The sequence below is a fragment of the Lolium perenne genome, chromosome 1, assembly GCF_019359855.2.
Source record: "Lolium perenne isolate Kyuss_39 chromosome 1, Kyuss_2.0, whole genome shotgun sequence".
In the NCBI taxonomy this organism is placed as follows: domain Eukaryota; kingdom Viridiplantae; phylum Streptophyta; class Magnoliopsida; order Poales; family Poaceae; genus Lolium; species Lolium perenne.
Genome location: NC_067244.2, coordinates 229,909,880 through 229,932,461, shown reverse-complemented (window position 1 = coordinate 229,932,461; position 22,582 = coordinate 229,909,880). Strand labels below are relative to the sequence as shown.

The 22,582-nt window shown below is 43.4% G+C and overlaps 1 protein-coding gene across 1 annotated transcript; it reads right to left on the bottom strand.

Annotated features, from left to right (window-relative positions):
- Positions 1-17,384: 17,384 nt before the first annotated feature.
- Positions 17,385-21,875, bottom strand: LOC127326682 (probable pectinesterase 53). Its single transcript, XM_051353475.2, has 5 exons — positions 21,256-21,875; positions 20,981-21,170; positions 20,692-20,898; positions 17,826-18,061; positions 17,385-17,723 (listed from the first exon to the last, which is right to left on the bottom strand). Exons 1-5 carry the CDS (start codon positions 21,675-21,677, stop codon positions 17,576-17,578), a joined length of 1,203 nt encoding a protein of 400 aa, XP_051209435.1. The 5' UTR covers positions 21,678-21,875; the 3' UTR covers positions 17,385-17,575.
- Positions 21,876-22,582: the final 707 nt, after the last annotated feature.

Sequence of the window (22,582 nt, the reverse complement as noted above, 5' to 3'; positions counted from 1 at the left end):
ATCATTTGGATTGATATAGGGACTGAACTATACAAAGGTTTGTTAATATTCATTTGTTTCTCCAATTAACATATGAGAAATGGTTTAGGTTTGCTAGTAGTTTCCCTATGATTTTGTGTGCTAGATAATATCTTCTTAACCCACTAGGGTTTAACTGGTAAGTATATATCTCCAAGGTCTGATCATGGATTAGACATGATCAACTTGTTCTTAATGGCTTCTACTCTCAATTCTTAGAGTATATGATCATTACTCAATTTATAATGATCAAAGGTGAGCTTCCTAAGGTATCTCTCATTAATTGGGGTTTCTCACTTCCAACATCAAGTATTGTCTGAATCAACTAGGTATAGTACTTCTTTGATACTCTCATGGGTGGACATAGCTGTGGTTACCTCAATAGTTTATATCCCAGGAGAATGCCTGAGATAATTATTTAGAGTTCTCTCAAGGAATGATGATTTAACCATTTGGATGTATGGATAGGTCTCTCCCTCAAATCCAAGTGTTGCCTCAACTATCTTGAGTGTAACACCATAGCTTGAGCTCTCTCATATAGGTATAGTTATTCTAGGGTTTATGGTGTACTCACAAGATCTCATTAGGTATGAAAGGTTAAGTCTCTACCTAGATAACTAAATTGAATTAGTCTCTACTTTACTTTATCAATTCATGGATATAATCTTATTCCATGTGATATTAGGTTGTCTCACTACTCCAAGATGAAATGGTTAATCTCCTAATACTTTAGTTCAAGAATTGTCCTTGATTCTTAATTAGGTATAGCTAGGATTAGTATGAATGATCTCTCTTATTTGGGAAGGACCTTAATAATCTCCTAAGGTTATTCTCCAAAGATAATGATGTAGTCACCAATATCTATGGTTAACATAAATGGTTTCTCTCTCTAGGAAAAGTCTTGAATAATATCCTAGGGTTCCTCTTGAAGATGATGTTGTGATCATATGGATATTTATATCCAAGGTTTGCCTCAAGGGTTGTTATTGCTTCTCTAATAATTATAATAGAACTCTCACTTCTCTATGTTTGATACATATTATGTTTGGAATAGAGAATAATCTATATTTCTAGAGCTGATCTCCTTGTCATGAATCCAAGAGTGAGGTGAAATGATTACCATGATATTCATGGTAGGATCATGGATTGGTTTAAGACATGGAAAAGATAAGTCAAGAATGGTTTCTCCATTTTATTGTTACTTGATTTGCAATTGAATTGGTGTTAATATGTTATGACAAGGATCACCATATTATAATCTTTTATAAGATCAATCAATTGATCATTGAGTAAAGTATTGTTGTGTTGATTATTAATTCCATTTGATCTAACCCCTTAGATCAAATCATCTCTACCCAAAACAAGGTTTTAACAAAGTCACATTGAGGTTTATAGCGCTTGACTTGATGAGCTACTTCAATTCCACCAAGGTCAAGTGAAACTTCGCCATCGTGGACTGTTTTACTTTAAAGCGCGAAAATTCCCCAGATTTTCTATGCATGAATGCAATGCACACATCTGTTTCCTCTATTTTTGTAACCCCATTACCTGGGATATTACAGGATGGTACAAGCGTGCGCTGGAGATTGAGGGCTGGCCAGTAGACAAGGTGAGGGCCAGAGGAGAGGGCAGGAGCTGATGATGGCATGGTGTTGGCATGAGGGCTCGGCATGGTGGTGTTCTGGTCACTTTGGTGCTTTAATCATCAAGGGTAAGTACATGGTTTGGTCCAGTAGTCATAGAAGTACAGTAATGATCACAAAGCAAACTTGGTTTAGGCAAAGATCCAATGGATAATAGCATGTGTGTCAAATTCAGTTTTGTGCCTGCCATGTGTTCGATGAAATGGCCGCATGGGTTTCAATTTAAAATTTTGCCGAACTTTTTCTTGGGAGTGGTTTAAATAATGTTTGGCACCCAGTGGTGGTGTTGGTTTGCAAAATGGATCAAGTTTTGAAAATTCCAAAAAGGGTATGATCTAGTTTCTGTTTCAATGTTGCCACTTGGCATGCTTTTATTAAGAAATTGAGAAGGATTTAGTCAAAGTGGTCAACACCAAACTTGTTCACCTTTATGTGTTCTTGGATGAGGTGCAAAGATTTGGGAGAGTTTAGTTTAAGAATCTCTTAATACAGGGGCTCAAAGAGGGTAACATGTTAAAAATGGCACAAGTGACCATTATCACATGTCACTTGATTTTGAATTTTCCTTTGATTTGATTTGGGTTTCTTTGATTCAAAAGTGTCTGTTATTGGTTCATTGATGTTTCCCAACCATTGGCACAATTCAAAATGACCTAGGTTAAAGATTTACAAAAATAGCCATAAGCACATATGAGGTGTTATTCTTATTTTCTTTTTCTTCTATTTTGTTTCACTTGATTCACTTAGGCATGGTTTAGGGTCCATTTAGGGTTAGATTTCATTTAGTAATGGTTTCAAACCTATTTGGGTAAAGTATGAGGGCATAGGTCAAGATTTGCCATTATGTCTATATGTCACATATGCCTCTATGTATATTTTCATTTTATTTTTGTTTCACCTTTGATTTAGTTGGTAAGTGATAGGTTGGGTTTGTTGAGGTTTTTCAAACCATCTAAAGAAGGTAGAACATGGCATAGTTTATTATTTGCAAGAGTAGCCATAAGCTCATATGAGCTCTTTCTTTTATTTAATTTTAATTCCTTTTCTTTGTTTTTCTTGGATGGTGAAAAAGAGCAAGGTTTAGGGTTTAGGAATATTTCAAAGTACTTCACATAAGCATCATGGCAATATCACAACATATAAGCATGAGTACTATGCACAACCTCTAACTCAATTAAAGTTTTTGTTGGTTCCAAATTTTGGAAATAGGGAAATTCATTTTCTCTTTGTTTTAAAATTTGGGATGTTACAAACCCTTCCCCCTTAAACAAAATCTCGTCCCGAGATTTAGGAAAGTTAGGTTCCTAAGAGCGATTGGGCGAATGGGTTAACAGGAAGACATACTCTGCATGGTCTGAGGTGCTTCCTGGGCTTCGGTGGCACTCATGTGGTAGAGACGGCCGTTGCGGTTGTTCGGGTTCCTTTTAGCTGCAAAGCGGCACTGTTGCTGGGCAGGTGCAGCGGTATTGGGGGCAGTCTTGGCTAACCTTTTGGGGCACTCATTGGAGTAGTGGCCCACAATTCCACATTCATAACAAGTTATGGTTGACTTGTCCTTTGGGGTGACGGGGACAGCGTTGCTTCCAGTCCTTGGGGCAGTATTGGAGTTGTTATTGTTACCATTGGGGTGGTTGTTGTTGTTGTGGTTGCTGTTGTTGTTGTTGTTACCTCCGGGCTTCGGTGTCCTCCATTGTTGTTGGTGTAGTTTGGGCGGTATGTCTGAGCAGGTGGCTTGTTGTGTCTTGGGGAAAATCCTCCAGATGAATTGTTGCGGTACTTCTGTGCATTGTTGGGTCCATTCTGGTGCATCATTCTTCGCTTGCGGTTCTCGTTGGCTTGGTGCAACTTTCTTTCCATCTGTATGGCTGAGTCCACAAGGGCTTCCAGGTCAGCGAACGGAATGTTCACTAACACAGTTTGCATCTCATCATGCAGTCCATTCAGAAATCTTTCCTTCCTCTTCTCGTTGGTGTCGGTCTCATCCGGGGCGTACCTTGACAGAGTGAGGAATCTGTCGCGGTATTCCACCACTGACATCCTTCCTTGTTTGAGTTCCCTGAACTCGTCTCTCATTTTCTTGATCAGTCCTTGGGGTACATGGTACTTGCTAAACTTGAGCTTGAAGTCTTCCCAGTTCATCATCTGTCCCGCGTTCATTGCGCACGCACTTGTCCACCAGGCTCTGGCAGGTCCTGGCAGGTAGTGGGTGGCGAATAGTACTTTCTCTGCAGCTTCTACTCCTGTAACTTCTAGGTTGTTCTCCATTGTTTGGAGCCAGTCATCATCTAGGGGCTCTTCTGTCTTTCTAAACATTGGGGGATTAGTGTTCTGGAAATTTTTCAGCTTAGATCCAGGATGATCATGGTTTCCGTGGCCTTGATTGTTCTGAGCTAGCTGCTGTAGTGCGGCAATATTGGCTTGTCTTTCAGCTCTTTCAGCCTCTCTATCTGCCATCATCATTTGCAACATCTGCATCATCGCATCTTGGTTGGTGCTGCGGGTTGGTGGGGCCATCTGAACATTGAGGTAGATGATAAGATAAGAGGGAAATTTCTATGGTTTGTTTGGTTTAAAGTTCAAAAAGTTTCAAAACTTGAGTAGTGCTGAGGTGGTAAAAACCAGCAACACTTTTTCATTCATACCAAACATCACACATTACATAACTAACACACCAGTGGTTTTAAGAACCATTCATTCGTTCTACGATACAAGGGATCCTGATACAAACTCACACCTACGAGAGTGCTCTAGTGATACTACTCTTCATCCAGAATGGTAGATTCTTCGTCTTCATGGGTAATGTGCTTGGCGAAAGGCGCGGGCGGTGTCCCAACTCCTTGCGGGTCTTGTACAGCATAAACTCCAGATATGCAACATAGTGGTTCATCTCCGGGTGCGGTGGCATGGTTATTGGTCTTCCCATAGGGTCATGTCTTGGGTAGTAAACAAAGCGAGTGTTCTTGATCTTGTTCATATTTTGTCCACACAAACGGGCAATTGCTTCTTGCATGGCTTTGGCTATTCCATCCTTCCAAGTGTTTCCCTTTACAGAAAACCATATGGTTTCTCAAATTGGGGCTCCTAGCTTTCCTCTCAGATCTGCAGTAACTTCCCATTGAGGTGGTCTTCCCGACTGATTATTGAGTGGTACTCCGAAGAACTCGGGATACGGGCGTCCTAAGTATTCAACTAGTTGCTTCAAATCCTTCTCGAACATGAGGTGTCCTCCGTGGCCAAGCTGATAGGACTCACAGTTGTACTCCATCTGTGAGCAATTAGGATGAGTAAGTTAGAGAAGTGGTCAAGTGTGCAAAATTTTATGTAGAATTACAAGGAAAAGTAGAGCATGGATTTCTCATTTTGAAAAAGATCTCAAGGATAAGAGGGAGAATAAGTTTTCATAAATATTCACTTCATTTGTTTTGAAACTAAGTTTTTCAGACGTCCATTCTAACTAGGGTCTCCTAAGGTCAAACAATGGCTCTGATACCAACTTGTCAACACCCGGATTTTTAAGTCCAGATGCCTATTATGCCATACATCGCAATCCCAGGAATATTGTTTTTGCGAGACATAATAGATTGATATCACAGATCATCATTCATTACAAACCATAATTGTCTTACAATAAAGGATCACATGATCCAGTCTTACAACATAGTGGATCTAGAGATCCAATTACAAAACACATTGCGGAAGCGAAGTAGCGATTGCGGTCCATCTGTTCCACAGGCAACTTTGACGTCAGGAGTAGTCCTAGTTATCATAGACGTCCTGCTGTCCATCATCCTGGTACTGGTGCTCCTCTTCATAGTCTGGCCATTTGAATAGCCAGGGACAAAGCCATGAGTACTTTAAAGTACTCGCAAACTAATACTAATGTAAGTACTATCAACTATGGTAAGGGGGTGCTAAGCTCTAGGTTCATTTGCATAAAGCCAATTTTATTTCATAAGCGCTTTAGTAATAAAAGACTCTTTAGTTGTCTAACTAACTCAAGTGGGAACATTAGTGTCATTCCCACCACTCAATTGTGATCCATTCAAATTCACCTTTCAAGTTCAAGTCACAAGTCACCCTTCACATGTCACATTTTGAAAATGGTCTGATGACGGAACAGTATGGCCTTTCCAACCGTCCATAACCGTGGACACGGCTATTCGAATAGGTTTACACTCTGCAGAGGTCGCACACTTTTGCCACAACATTTGCAATAATCCGTCAGGGTTAACTGGCCCTGATTTATCACACTCCGTGTGCGGAGTACCAACCATAACCTTTCACTTACATACCCTAGTACATGCACCTCTCCCCATGAGCTTGGCCTCCCAGTGAAGACAAACTGTCAGCCCGGGAACTGCACAGGGCTTGGGTAGGACATTCACCTCATTTTCACGTCATTTCACATTTCAATGGAGGCAGCCTCGGCATAACCCCTATGACACTTGTTTAGAGGGAACCCATACTAAAGCACATAAATTTCCAGTTAAGCCCTACCCAGATTCAGGTATTGTGGGGGTACTTTCAAATTGGAATGGTATCGCATCCGAACCCAACCATCAGTTTTGTAAAATTCACCATGTCATTCACAAGTCATAATCACCTTCAAAATCTTTCAATCGAATGAATCATCATTCCAAGGTTTTCAAAGTCATTTGGTTCACATGTTTCCCATCTAGAGTAGTCAATTTTAGTTTAGCACTAGCAACTAATCATGAGGGGTGTTATCTATATTGTAGTTCTCTAGGCTAACTTTGTTACTCTTGAAATACCTCATATCTAGACCAAAGTGAACAATGAACAAAATATCTTTGATAAACCAAAGTAAAGCTTGCAAGAATAAAACTTGGGATGGGATCCTTAAACATAAAGTAGAAGTGTAATGGTGCCTTGCTCTAGTAGAGCTTTGCATTAGGGTAGCTTGGTAATAGCTTGCAATGATATAGCTTGCATTAGTCTAGCTTGCCTTGATTGCTGTAGTGATCAAAGTTCTCTTCTTCTTCTTCGTAGAAGTCTTCTTCCTCGTAGCACTCGGTACTAGCGTCTAAAAATAAATACGAGGTACACAATCACCAAACTAATACTTAAGTAATCTAGCAACCATAATGGTTCACACAAGATGACCTATTATCATCACAAGCATCCATACTAGGGTTTGACTTTTATTTACTTTGAAAAGTAATTTCCTCTCATTGAAATATTTACTAGGGTTTCCATTTATTTCCTTTGAGAAGTAATTTCCTCTCATTGAATCTTGTTAAGATTTAATCTCCTCAAATAAAAAAGTATGAGTACATGTTGACCAAGGTCAACACTTCATATTTATCATTTGGGAAAATGATTTAAATGAGGTATCACCCCTCATGCAATTTAACACTACCTTAGTAATAAATTAATATCACCAAATAATACAAGATGAGAATATAAAGACCAAGGTCACTTCCTCATGTTGACTTACTTGAGACAAAGATTTAAATGAGAGACTACCTCTCATACTATTTAATAAATAATTTGAGATAATTTAAATGGACTAGAAATGGCCACATAGCTATTATTTTGCTCTAGCCCATGATCATGGTAAACAACTATGCTATATTTTTACATAATCGTGTAGAGTATTTGAAATGAGATTTTTGAGAGTTGGAATCATCTCAAAATAATTTATGGTTGATTTTTAATAAATCATTGAAGTTTAAAAAGCTACTGCCTTGTTATTTTTACTACATGAGTTCTACAAGGAACTAGGGTTTGAGACCAGTGGCGTTTGATACATAATTTCACAAGCTTTCCAACAATATAAAATTCATCAAATTTGGCTCAGTAGATTTGAAGTTATTTAATTTCTAGCAAGACAACAGTATTGAATTTCATTGAAACAATTTAATTAGAATTTGAATTATATGGGCTAGGCGGGAAAATTAAACGGGCCGGCCCAGCTATGCTCACGGTGCACGCGGGCCGCCTGATAGGGAGGGCCCCAGCTATCAGTGGATCTTAACGCCCGAAGCGGTATGGTGGAAAGCTGGCCGTAGGATTAGAGATCAGATCAACGGACGAGGCGCGTCGTCATCTCCGGCGAGAGGGGGCTACTGGCACGGCGAGGGTAGGGGTTGGCGAGCTCACCGGCGGCCGGCGGTCGTCGGAGTTGAAGTAGGAGGAGGTTGTCGAGGACGGCGGAGCGTCTGGTACAGGTGGCATCGCAGGAGGTGGCTCCAATCGACGGCTGCATCTGCGGCGGCTCCGCAGACTCCGGCGAGAAATTGAGTGGCTACCGGCGGCAATGTGGGGTGGAGAGGAGTCGAGGAGAGTCAGAGAGGAGAGGGGAGCGAGCTGGTGTGGAGAGATTGCTCGGGGGAGGCTCTATTTATAGTGGCGCGAGGTGGCCGAGGCGCATGGAGGCGGTCGATCATGGCGACGGTGTTTGGAGCGGCGAAGGGGCAAGGGAGTGGGCACGTGAGGTCACTGGCATCATGGCGAGCAGAGCGAGCGTGACGGCGCAGCAAATGGAGGACGAGGGCGTGCGGGCGACGTCAAAGTCTCCGCAGTACCGTGGCGAGGTTTCGTGATGATGGCGATGGCGACGGAGCAGGGGAGAGGGAGAGGTCATGTCTGGAGGCTTCCTGGTGTCGGGCGAAGCGCTTTGCAGACGCGGAGGTCAAACGAGGGATGGAGGCGACGGGGCGAGCGTGCGCACTGGCGCGTCCAGGGCGTGTCCTGGCACGCTCTGGCATGTCCTGGCGCGCCTGTGCGCGTCGATTTCTGGGTGCTGTCGTGCTCGGCTTTGGCCAGGGATGGTACAAGCGTGCACAGGAGATTGAGGGCTAGCCAGTAGACAAGGTGAGGGTCAGAGGAGAGGGCAAGAGCTGATGATGGCATGGTGTTGGCATGAGGGCTCGGCATGGTGGTGTTCTGGTCACTTTGGTGCTTTAATCATCAAGGGTAAGTACATGGTTTGGTCCAGTAGTCATAGAAGTACAGTAATGATCACAAAGCAAACTTGGTTGAGGCAAATATCCAATGGATAATAGCATGTGTGTCAAATTCAGTTTTGTGCCTGCCATATGTTCGATGAAATGGCCGCATGGGTTCAATTTCAAATTTTGCCAAACTTTTTTTTGGGAGTGGTTTAAATAATGTTTGGCACCCAGTGGTGGTGGTTGTTTGCAAAATGGATCAAGTTTTGAAAAATCCAAAAAGGGTATTATCTAGTTTCTGTTTCAATGTTGCCACTTGGCATGCTTTTATTTAGAAATTGAGAAGGATTTAGTCAAAGTGGTCAACACCAAACTTGTTCACCTTGATGAGGTCTTGGATGAGTCGCAAAGAGTTGGGAGAGTTTAGTTTAAGAATCTCTTAATACAGGGGCTCAAAGAGGGTAACATGTTAAAAATGCCACAAGTGACCATTATCACATGTCGCTTGATTTTGAATTTTCCTTTGATTTGATTTGGGTTTCTTTGATTCAAAAGTGTTTGTTATTGGTTCATTGATGTTTCCCAACCATTGGCACAGTTCAAAATGGCCTAGGTTAAAGATTTACAAAAATAGCCATAAGCACATATGAGGTGTTATTCTTATTTTCTTTTTCTTCTATTTTGTTTCACTTGATTCACTTAGGCATGGTTTAGGGTCCATTTAGGGTTAGATTTGGTTTAGTAATGGTTTCAAACCTATTTGGGTAAAGTATGAGGGCATAGGTCAAGATTTGCCATTATGGCTATATGTCACATATGCCTCTATGTATATTTTCATTTTCTTTTTGTTTCACCTTTGATTTAGTTGGTAAGTGATAGGTTGGGTTTGTTGAGGTTTTTCAAACCATCTAAACAAGATAGAACATGGCATAGTTTATTATTTGCAAGAATAGCCATAAGCTCATATGAGCTCTTTCTTTTATTTAATTTTAATTCCTTTTCTTTGTTTTATCTTGGATGGTGAAAAAGAGCAAGGTTTAGGGTTTAGGAATATTTCAAAGTACTTCACATAAGCATCATGGCAATATCACAACATATAAGCATGAGTACTATGCACAACCTCTAACTCAATTAAAGTTTTTGTTGGTTCCAAATTTTGGAAATAGGGAAATTCATTTTCTCTTTGTTTTAAAATTTGGGATGTTGCACAATACATGGTCATGCGCACATTATTAATTAGGCTAGTAATACATAAAAACACATTTAGAGATTTTACCAAGTTTATATGAGAAAATGCATTTTAATGCAAGGATAAGTTATGACAAAGTAAAAAAGAACATGTGGTACATAAATCTTTACCCCTCTATATAAATGTGCCCAATCCATTTAATTGGGGTGATGGTGGTGACAATCCACAAAAGTGTGAATCAACCGGGTGTCCTAGATATGTAGATAGCAATAAAAGGAGTATCAATAAAGTGTCATGGATAGAATCGAAGCAAAACAATTTATGTGTTGATCACAAGAGCGGAATAAGATATAAAAGTTATGTTTCTCAATGATTTGAAGAAATAGTGAACTCTAAATTCTCATCCCTTCTCTCACCCAAATTTCTTGGAAAACCCTACCTATCGTCGATTTCGTCTGGGAGGATCCCCTTAGGGCCTCACAATGCATCGAAGAGAGCAAGAATGCATATGTAGGTGTCAGACCATGAGGTAAAGGCCTACAGTCAAGGTTGTTTCAACACGTATGTGCCAAAACCCAACGATATCTTTTCTAGGTAAAGCCACTAGTATATGGAATAATGAAAATGTGTTGAGTAAGACACTCTTGTACCGGGACAGGGTTTGACAGACATGTGGATGGTAGGTCAAGATACATGATAGAAATCGTCATGGATTGGTCTAGCTTGACCGAGCCGCTAAAGGAAGTGCGCCAGTATGGAGTGGCAGTTGTCGCCTAGCCCCAAGCCCAACATGGTGTACCATGATCTTATCGAGGCCACATTGAAGATTCAATAATCCTTGACCTACGGACTAATCCTACGGATTAATCTTAGAGATGCAACCTGGCTCCATTCACTTGCGCTAGTTTGGTGCGGTCGCTCCTAAGAATGCGGAAACCAACAAATGACCCATCCGTAAGAAAAGTGCCTGTATATGTAGCATTACTTTTAAAGATAACCGTTGAGAACATATACGCAGCCATGTGCCTCAGTCTGACACCTTTGTTGGTCTAGGGTTACATCATTAAGAAAACATTTTGTTTAGAGTTACCTTAATGTGGTTTCTATTTAGGGAAATACTTTTGTACACCCACGCATGGGTGTGGGTGTTTCTATCACCGTACATTTATTCCTCGAGATTCGTGCCCACCATGGTAGATAGAAAGATTCCTTTCTCTCTCCTCTTTTATCCGAATCTTAAAGCATAATGAACGGTGACGGAAACACCCACACCCATGCGTGGGTGTACAAAATTTATAACTTAACAATCGTTCTGATGTTGTGAGCCGATGTACTTGATGTATGTCGAGACGATGTGCTTGATGTATGTCAACTATGTATTATATTTATGGGGAGCATTATACAGTTTGAGTTGTACGTTTGAATTGTGCCGGTGTACTGATGGGACAAATACAAAGCTTCACATATGCAAATACACAAAGGACTGACTTAAGTACTAGGGGCGAAGCTAGCATACAACCATTGGTGTGAAATGACACCAATGGATTTCCAAATCCCCTTTAGAAATTAGAGAAAAAAATCTTAGAAATAAAGAATGACACCGGTAGATTTTGAAGAATGACACAAATGAAGGATTTTCCTGGCTTCGCCCCTAGACTTAACGATGCACCATGTGCCCCTTCCACTAAATTGCTACGAGTATCTTTGGAACTTTATGATTTCCGTATAGCATAACGAAATGGAAAGACAAACCACGTTCGGCTCGAGCATGGTAGCCTTCATTGGTTACGTGAATCTGGATTTGAAGTTTGAATTAACGGGCTGGGCAGGCTGCAGAAATTTTCATGCTTGCATGTTTTGTAGCCCGGCCCACAAAGGGTGCTTCTTTTTGGTACATACATGGCTGCTTGGAATCCAGTCCTCGGGCCAAATGTCTCGTTTGCAGTTATTTTTCCTGGATTTCTGGCTGCCATCCTTGAGACTCTGGCCTGCAGAGAAGCCTTTTAGCTGTAGTTGAAGACCTGGCTGAGCATTCTGGAGGCGCCAATGCTGTCAAGGAGTAATCATGCAGCTTTGATGCACTTCGTTTCGTCCACGAAGGCAGGCAACACATTACTGAAGCTCACAACCTAGGACGTGCAGCTACCTCTCTCTAGAACCGAGCACCATGGGTAGCTTTTAAACCCCCATGAAATTGTACCGATCCCTGTATCAGTTGTAAATCATTAATCAATAAAAAGTGGGACGGTTCATCTAAAAAGAATGTAAACGGAGGAAGAAGTGCATATTACTATCCAGTAGAAAAACATAAGAAATCGCATGCGACACTGTAAAAACTGACACATGTTACTATTTGAGGTCATTGTCAGAAATCAGAACAGTGAAACTCGTAACACACTCCAAAACCAAAGAAGAAGAATGGAAAAAAGAATGTCCCTACTGGTAGTCACGACATTGCAAATACTATATATTGGAACAGAATCAATCAAGTTAATTCATCTGCCACTTTCCAAGTTCATCGGGTGCTACAACCTGAGCCACTCCAGTCCATCGATGAAGTTGAGGGAGATGAATGGCTTGGCCTCCTCGTCGGTTACTTGGGCGTGGTCTTTTTCGTTTACGCGCGGATTTTTTCTTTTTTTCCCCGCTTCTTCGGTTTAGGCAATTTTTGACCGTTGATTGTGTGGTTTTTTTTCTGTTTTTTTCCTTTTTGTTTTTCTGTTTTTATGTTCTTCTTTTTGAATGGTTTTTTAAACATTTTTTAAAAATGAATATTTTTTGAAATATGAACATTTTTAATTCTGAACAACTTTTTGTGAATAATTTTTTTTTGAACATTTTTTGTTTTTGAACAAATTATTCTTTTGAACAAAAAAAATAGGGAGAAATTTTTTAAGCAAAATTTTTTGAGCACAAATTATTTTGAACAAAAAGTGTTCGAACAATTTTTTGTTTAAACAGTTTTCACCGCTGAACAAACTTTTTGCTACAAATCAAAAGTTTTTAAAATTTGAAATATTTTTAAATAAAAAAGAAAAACAAAATCTGGAGAAGAGGGTTACCTGGGCCGGCCCACCAGGGGAAGCTCCCAGTGCGTGCGATATAGACCAAGACGACACGGACCAATAGCCAATAGCCAGTGCCAGGTCCTCCGTCACGGGCCGGAGCAGCCGGCACCTAGGGTGATGTCTCACTCTCCGTCTCTCCCACAAGGACCAGAGAACCTGCCTGCTAGGTGCAGAAAACGCAATTCCACAACAGCCCCGGCGGCAACGACAAAGTGATCGACACATGCTCGCTACAATTAAGAGCCAAAACCTCCGATTACTTAATGGCAATCGACATTCCTCTCCATCTTGTCTTGTCCCTGCAACATGCATGCACTGAACGTGTAGCTAGGGCCCGTCGCTCACTCACAGGCGGGCAGAGACGGGATACGATCGAGCGCCGCCGTGACCAGCACCGGTATGGGTAGGTGTGCACGGCAAGCTCCACGGAGAGGAAGCGGTGACTGCCACATAGTAGTATTTTGGCCCGGAACAGGTTGCTGCTGGGGTAGGATCTGTCACGGGATCACGGTCATGGCCAGCGCTAGGGTCCGATCCCTTGCAAGAATGTGCTGTGTCGATCGGGTTTAACAGTGTCTGAAACCTCATGATTGACCCGTGCACGACGGGCCTCTCTTACACTTACACGAACGTAGTACGTGAGTTATGTGGAGACTACTGGTAGGCCAAGCTCCAGCTGGATGCTCTGTCAGAGTTGTGCCCTCTTCGTGCTGTAGGATTCTATTCTCGCCCGGACACGCACTGACACATCAGGTCGAGCAAAGATACTCTCTTGACTAGGATTGCAGAGCGGGACTCTAATTATCGATTAATAGTATCTTCAGAGGCTATGAAGCATTTTGGATAAAAAAAATATACTCGTTTTGTTTAGTTTGTATCGGTTTGTGGACATGAAAATATTTGTCCGATCAGATTTGTCCACTTGAATTAGTAGCCCAGCAGCCTGACGCATTTTTCTCCGGCTGGGCTATTTTGAATCTGAAGTAGGATTCGTAGTCCCCGACTCCTTGTAGAATAGTCATGCACAAGTCTCTTGACATCCGAAAGCTGCGCCGGAACAGTTTTGTTGTGAAACCCGATTCCATGGGGGAAGTAGTCCCGTTGGAGCCTGTAGTTGACAACCTCTCGATTGTGTGCCGCATTGGCCCTGCAAGGCCTCCTCGAGCCCCTGCGAACCGGCTTCTGCCTCTCAGTATGGTCATGGCCGGATGAGGAAGGCCGCAGCAATTATGAACTCCGAAGAGATGTTGGACGAGCTGTCCATGACGGTGTTGAAGAAGAACTCGACCGACTTGCCACGGTCCATCTGCGACCATCAATGAAGAATCAATGGACGTCCACATGCCTCGAACGACAAGGCAAGGCAAGGCAAATGGCCTAGGTTTGGTACCTCAAGATCGTCCTCGCAATTGGTCGAACATGTCTTGGGCATCGATGTAGGTGGGTAGGTCCGAGCAAACGGGCAAACAAGGTCCAAGAACGATGCCAACAAGTCAATACTTGTGAACAACCCCTTCCTCTCTACAGCATGTTAGTCGCTGCTTCTTCCTTTGAATCTCTGATTAGTTTGGTCGGTGGTGACCACCCGCTCCATCCTCTCTTTTCTTCTCACCGTCCTAGCCACTCGTAGTTTTAGAAGAAAAAAACAAAATGGTAGAGAGTGCTGCAAAAATATATTTGATCAATCACATGTGGATCAAATCCGCTAGCATTGGCCATCAATCCAGCCCACCAATGTTACCAGCAAATCGATCCATCACCCAAAATTGCCTGATAACATTGCCACTTGGTTGCCTTCCAAGTAACAATATTATAGACTCAAATTATTAAAGCATGCCATCTAGTTGTGCTTCATTCCTTTTTCGATACACGTCGTCAATCGTAAAAATAAAATAAATCGCTTCACTATGTTTCTCGAGAGTTATTCTTCAAATCCGGCACTCTGCAAATTACCAAACATATATTCAGAAGCCGCTGCCGATGCATACGAGAGATATACCACCGCATGACATTTTTCACAATAAACTCTAACACTATAGAAAATATTATATAATACACCACATACACAATTATAATTTTTTTGCCCCTCTAGCATCATGTATTATCACCACAGAACAACAAGTACACATATGTCGAAGAGTCGGAGACCTACATCACAAGACTCGACAGCTAGGTAACACCAACAGCTCACACACAAAAGGTCATCATCACAGGCGCGGCGTGTCACCCCTATGCTTCCTAGTAGTTAACGTAACATAGCATAGCATAACGTAACGTGACGTGATGTAACGTGTCCCTAATGGTTACACAACTTAGGTAAGTTACATAGTCATTTTAGATGTGATTAGTGTAAACATGAAGTGAACAATAGTAGGGGTTTACGAAAAAAAATTCTAAATATTCGTGCAAGCACAGTGGAAGTCTGGAAGAGATGAGTCAAGGACAAGGGCTCACACTTCATAAACTCTAGAGCTATCCATTTTGTCACACTTAACTTGATAGCATATTGCATATTACAAATATTGGCGAAGTTATTTTCTAGATTTATATGCTCTAAAGCACTCTTTCTATATATTTAACGATACCATAGAATATGGTACTTACAAAAGAACTAGGGGACATGCATAAACTAATTTCTTGAACAATTTGATACATTATTTCAGAAATGGTGTATATTAGTTAAGAAAAACTTAATTATTACAATCATGCGGGGCTACCTCCAACATGTAGACCAAAGTATCCCCCCACCCAACTATGAGTAGCATCATTCCCTTCAGAGTTATCCTTTTCAAATTATGTGCCCTAGCACTTACATGATTATCAATTTAATATATGTAATCACTCCACGACAAAAGAGATCGTCCAAAGAATGCGAGTTTAAACAGAATTCAGTTTCATCCTATCACTATAAAATATTTATAAGAAAACATTGTAACTATTTGAAAAATAATTACATAAGATTCATGATGGTCTTCTTTACATTGTTAATTATGCTAGTTATCAAAGGATATATGAAAAAAATGTTGAAAAGATAAGTTATGATAAAGTAAAAAAAATGTGGTATATGAAAAATATAATCGCACTAGACCAACTCATCACCAAAGCTCTGATATGGTTGCTTGAGGAAGTGGAGAAGAGATTGCGTGATTTCTTATAGGCGGTGAGAGACAGAGTTTTACTGGAGGTCAATGTCTGGTTGCCTAGAGCCAACTATTCAAACAATATTAGTGTGGTGGGTTTGGGATAAAAAAAATCCGAGGTTGCAAGGGATGACACTCAGTGTTAGAAGGCAGTGGCTCCAACAGACAGATCAGAACATACCCTCTTAGGGTCTACCGGGGCTCAAGGACATGGTAGGCATAGAAATATTTGACAGTTTGGTTAGAATTAAAGTGGGGGATGGCAAGAGTGTCCTCTTCTACTGCTCGGGTGATGACTTTGCCCCTGGTCTCATACTGACCATTTGCAAATGCACAATCAATGTGAGAACAATAGTGATACATGTTCTGGTGGACAACTGAGCGGGCAAGATTCAAAAAGGGCGACGGAAATTGGTTTGATTGTATGGTCTGCACGGTGGGCTATGCAATTTGTAAGAATATGAATGCATTGTGCTTCTGCAACACTCATCACCAGCATTCGGTGTCCAACATGACGAGGTTTATCTTGGAAGAGTTTAGCTTTTTAAGGACGGAGCTAGGAATAGGAGTAGGAGCTCAAGAACACACCGTGAGAGAGTAGCTTTTCGGTTTTTCTCTAGAGACTTGGCCCTAATGTTCGCATTTCTGGTCATGCTTTGTAAATTATTTCTGCCTTCTATATCATTAAGGTACGTGTTCAGTACTCTCTAAAAGAACAATTCATGAAACTTTTTTCCCATTTTCATCGCCGTTTAATAGTTTGGCTTATTGGGGTTCCATTAAGAAGCTAAATCCAAATGTTTTTCTATGTTTTTCTCATAATTTTACGATCTAACAAATTTTGACACACGGAATTAAGAAAATTTTATAATACATATGTGGTAAAATGATAACAAATTTGTACTTCCACTGTCCAAAAATATAAGGCTTTTATAAGTTTATTTAAAAAATCAAACCTTGATCAAATATTTGCGGAAAATATCAACATCCACAATATTAAATAGACATACTAAGAATATGTATTTTATGGTGAATATGTTGATATTGATTTAGTATTCTATATGTTCATATATTTTTTATAAAGTTGGACAAACTTAAAAGATGTCGACTTTTGACTAAACTTATATGCAAATATTTTCGGAAGGAAGGAGTATCATAGGTTAAATATTATTGAAATATAATGCACTAGACAAAATATTACAACATATTACATACTATAAAAATATACCAACTTATGTGTATATATACAAGATAAGGACTCCAATTTTGGACAGCGTGAATCAAAATTTCTCTTCGATCGAATTCCCCAGCGAATTTGCGAGGAACGGAGTGGCCCATTGCTATCCCTAGAAGAGATGCATGTTACCCACAGACAAGAAACGAAGAGATGTACCATGTATGTTAGCATCCACTACAAAGGCATCCGATAAATGCATGTGACGCCGTAAAGCATGTTACTACTTGAGGTATTTGTCAGAAATCAGAATCGTCAACTCGTTACTCACTCTAAAACGGAAGAAGAAAAACCCGGATAAAAAAGAATTATATTGCAACAGAATCAATCAAGTTAATTCCTCTGCTACTTTCCGAAGTTCGTCCGGTGCTACAACCTGAGCCACTCCAGCCCATCGATGAAGCTGAGCGATATGAATGGCTTGGCCTCCTCGTCGGTGAGCTCCCTGGACCAGTCCACCCTGCCGGCGTAGTTGGCCCCCGGCCCCGTGCACTTGTACTGCCCGTAGAACACCGTCCTGTATAAATCCCAACCAAAACACCACCAGAGCGTCAGGACTCGTCGACTGAAACCCGGCCTACCGGTATCGGAGAAGAAAGCTTTCCAGGGACGGACGTACATCTCGCGCGTTGGGTCGCCCCAGTTGTACCAGCCGCGGGGGATGATGATGTTGTCCATGTAGGTGTAGGCGAAGACGACGCGGGAGAAGGTGCCCCATGCGCGGCCGAGGTAGAGCGCGCCGGAGCCCGTCACCCGGCAGTTGAGGAAGGAGAAGCCCGTGTCGTCGAGCAGGCTCTTCCGGTTCTGCGCCGTCAGCGCGCCGTACTGCGGCGCCACCGCGTGCACGTGGCACCCCTGCACCCAAAATACCACCATGACATGCCATAGTAAGCTTCAAGGATCACACACGCATGCAGAAGGTTGCCAAGCTTAAAGTGCAGGTTGGTACTGCAGTGCCCCACATCTTGTGGTTGCTGAAATTAAGTGGTGATTGGCGTGCTACCAAAAATGCAGTGTAAGCTAGTGATAAGATTTCGATTGGCTAGCGAATTTCTGTGTCCATGACCATCAAATATGACCTGACAAGTTGGAGTGCTATAAATCAGAGGGTATGTAGGGTTTATGGTAAATTCTGTTTTCTAACCCTAGCTAGTCCGTCATATATGATAGCAATTACCCCATTGAAAAGATCATCTTCCAATTAATCCAACTCTTGAGCTAGATTTACCTTTTCTAAGAATTAGTGTTAAATGGGGGTAACAAAGGGACATATGATTTTCGCTACTTGAATGGTGTAACCAAGCTAGATTTACATTTTTGTATGTGGTGTTTCGATTTGCTACAAGCACGTATGATTTTTGCTACTTGAGTGTGTTAAAAATCTAGCAAACGGTGACACACTCTTTCAAGTTTTGCTACAACCAATTTGGGATTTGTTTCATTCGCTATCAAGTTTTGCTACATGGCTGTATATAAAGTGCTACAATATTTTTGTTTCTTACACATCGCAAGATATACAGATTTGGAATTCATCTTTTTGTTGTTGCAAACAGGTGTTACATGCATAAATTGGTACATGCGAATGTGTTCGCAATATTATCGGGCGCGCATGATTCGCTCACTTTAATGCATCAGACCCCTCTAGAGGCTTGCCGGCAGATGGCTAATGCTTGGCTTAGGAGTACCAATCCACCTAGATAAATCTCCCCCAACATCTTCCTTGTGAACAAACGCGGATTGAACAGTGTCTTTTTTTATGACTGGTAGTTTTTAACCTGAAATGAGCAGTTGGCTAGTTCAGCCTATAGAGACACCAAAAACTCACGCAGGGCGCCAGCTCGTCCGTCACGGGCCGGAGCAGCCGGCACCTAGGGCCATGTCCTACAAGGACCAGAGAACCTGCTAGGTGCAGAAAACCCCATTCTGCTACAACCCAGCCGGCAACGACAAACGGGATCGACACAGGCTCACTGTAATTAAGAGCCAAAATCTCCGATTACTTAATGTCAATCGACATTCCCCTCAATCTTGTCTTGTACCTGCAAGCTGATGTACGGTGCATTATGCACGTACTGAAGATTAGATACGATGGAGCGACCGTGACCAGCACCGGTGTGTCGTTGGCGGTGGCTGCCACACAGATGAGATGGTATTCTGCCTCGAAACGGCTTGCTGCTGGGACAGGATCTATCACGGGCTCACGGCCACTGTGCTAGGGTTCCCTTGCAGGAATGTGCTGTATCCATGGGCTTTAACAGTGTCTGATTGAACACCCCATGAGTGACCCGTGCACGACGAGCGTACGTGACTATGTGGGACAGTACTACGTTGGACGCCCTGTCAGAGAGTTGTGCCCAATTGCTACTGACATGTTCGCTCTCTTTGATTCTATTCTACCCCGGACACGCACTGACACACATCAGGTCGAGCAAAGATACTCTGTTGACTACGATTGCAGAGCGGGTGCTAATAATCGAGTCTTAGGCTCTTAGCACATCTATGGCATCCTCCCGTCCAACGTGACGGTGCCGAAGAGCTTCGGGCTTCGGCATCAGCCTCGACGGGTTCCGGTGCTGCCTCTAACCAAGGGTAAGGAATTCGGCCGCTAGGTCTTTCGAAGGAGGCAAAAGGAGGCAGGGAGGAAGCTAGAAATAAATGTCGATGGTGTCATATCTATATCCTCTCTATGGCACTGGGGTCAGAATCTATAAATCAACATGAGTTAGTACTAATTAGTGAAGGTTTTACACTTTATCATTGTGGTCAGTTGACACCAGTGCCATTGAGGCAGCTCCGTCCCTGAAAGGAGGTGATGTGGCTTGACCCGCAGTACGACTCCGGTAGCGCCTACCCTGGCCATCCCACTTTCTCGAGGAGCGGGAAGCCGCGTTGAACCACTTCGTTGGTGAGCACCAGCCCCCGGAGAAGAACAAGGCCAAGTGGATCCCGTTCTGATCAATGCCAGGCCGCACGGTGAAGAACGTCATAGACGATGCCCACCAAGTAGTGTTTGTTAGGGAGGCCACAGAGGACATCATCGTCAACCTCGACTCCGACGATGATGCATAGGAGCTTCTGCCGGCACGGGCACCCGGCGATGCAATGACCGCTTCGATGATGAGCCTTCGGGTCCTACTAGTTATTTACATTTCCGGTGAATGTTGCAATTCTTCTGTAAACTCTACAATGTTTTTCCCATGAATTATGCAATTCTTGTTTTTACGTGCAAAAAACACTTGATTCTGGTTGGAGCAAGGTCAGGTGAGGGCAACATGGTTAGGTCGCTGGGTTACACTTGACTCAAGGCATCTCCTGACTCAAACAGATAAACTTGGCCGGACGACTATTTTATTGTTCGAGGCTCAACCTAAACGAATGAAAACAGATACTTTTCGTGTCCTAAATAGACCGGACCGGTGGGATGCTCTTAATAATAAGCATTGTGTGAAACTTGTGCTCTGTTAATTTGCCAGGAAGAGACGCACCTCGTAGAGGGATAGGGCGTTGCCGAAGATGAAGTCGACGGAGCCCTCGATGTAGCAGTCGCGGTAGTAGTGGCGGCCCAGGTGGTCGTACAGCGTGTCCTGCCCGCCCACGAAGTTGCACCCCACGAACGCCGCATTGTCCGCCGAGATCCGCAGCGCCACCCCCTGCTTCCCCAGCGCCCCCGGCCGCGGCACCGGCGCAGTGTTCTGCGCAGCCCGATCGACCAGCAATGTCAGGGCCGGCCAAGGAGGAGAATAACGTGTTGCGAAGCGCACGAACAATTGTTACCTTGAAGGTGATGTTCTTGGCGACGAAGTACTGGGAGTTGACGGCGAAGGTGGCGGAGGCGAAGGTGCCCAAGGGGCGGGCCCAGGGCCCGACCATGCCCGCCGTGTCGCCCCACTGCACCACCGTCTTGTCCGCGCCCGCGCCCTCCACCGTCACGAACGCACGCAGCGGCGAGATGTTCACCTTCTCACTGCACGTGTTATCGTTCTCATTGTCACGCTCCGGCAAGGCAATGGCATTGTTAAACTGAACAGGATATGGTCACACGTACGTACGTGTAAGTGCCGGCATTGACCCTGATGACGACGCGGCCGAGGTTGATGACCGGGAGCGAGTCCACGGCGGCCTGGATGCTCGTGAAGTCGCCCGCGCCGGGGGTCCGGTCCACCACCACCGTGCGCGTCGTCGGGAGCGGCGCGCGGTTCAGCGCGCGCTGGAACACGCTGTGCTCCAGCCCGCCCATGAACTGCACCCACCTCGTGAAATCCCGCTCGATCGACGTCGCGTTCGCCGGGTAAGGCTTCGCCGCCTTAGCCGCCGGCGCCTTCCCCGGCCGCAGGCCCTTGGTGTGCCTGTGCGCCGCGCGCCCGTGACCGTGCCGGCCGGCGTGCACGTTGCCCGACGCCACCAGCAGCAACACCGCCACGGCGACGCACGCCAACAACCGCGCGCGGGACGACGACGACGACGACAGCATTGCGCGCGGTGGTACTGCGTTGGACGCCAATTGCAAGTTGGCGCGGTGGTCACTCGCCTCGCCGGTGGCTGCTAGGAACTAGGCTACAAGGGGGCGTGTCAGGTTTAATTCCGGAGCGGGGATAAGGGTGGGGTGGAATTTAAGGTGATCACGGGCGCCCTGCATCGAAGGCTCCATGGAATGACACTATGACACACAGCTCACGAGCCACAACCCACAAGCCACAACAGAGAGAAAGAGAGAGATGGGAAATTATTTGTAATCTTGTGTATACGTTGGTTGGCCCTGGGGCGTATGCGTCCGTGCGCGCGCATCTAGCAAAGCGGCATGTGCAATTTGTTCGTGACTCTGGTTTCCTCTGTCTTATTGGGAAAGGCGACATGTACTTACAGTGGCCAAAGGCGACGCTATTTACCCCGTGGTTTGCTTTGTTTTCAGCACTGTTCTCTTCTATCGTGGTTGCATTCCATGATGGCATCACGGGACTGCACTCTCCTGGATGAACACTAAAAATAGAGTTTTTAGGGACGTAAATATATGATGTTCCTTCGGTAGTCACAGAAAAATCTAGCACTCGGTCAACCGAATTGCATATCGCCAAGCATAAAAACACAAAAGAAACTGTGTGCAGTTTTAGATAACCTAACAAGAGATTTGTTCTTTCATTGTTTGCTATCGAAATTGCTTTGGTCAGATGTAAGTCTTTAATGTGATGACTACTAACTTCTTATCTCTGGATTTTTTTTTTTTGACCTGGACTACGGAGGGCTTACGCCAGTCTGAACTCATATATAATGACACCAAGTTTTACATGGGGGTACTGAAATGCAAAGGAGAGGGGTGGGGGTAGAGAGAAGGAGGAAGAAGAGGCCGATCTCAAGGCAGATCGTAGCCATTACACCAAG

What these genes read in the sequence shown, in the direction of transcription:
- LOC127326682 (XM_051353475.2), bottom strand. Translation starts at nt 21,677, where the DNA reads ATGCTGTCGTCGTCGTCGTCGTCCCGCGCGCGGTTGTTGGCGTGCGTC. An exon ending in CCAAGAACATCACCTTCAAG is followed by an intron (nt 20,899 to 20,980) that starts GTAACAATTGTT and finishes CGGGCTGCGCAG; the next exon opens with AACACTGCGCCGGTGCCGCG. An exon ending in ACGCCCTATCCCTCTACGAG is followed by an intron (nt 18,062 to 20,691) that starts GTGCGTCTCTTC and finishes TTTTGGGTGCAG; the next exon opens with GGGTGCCACGTGCACGCGGT.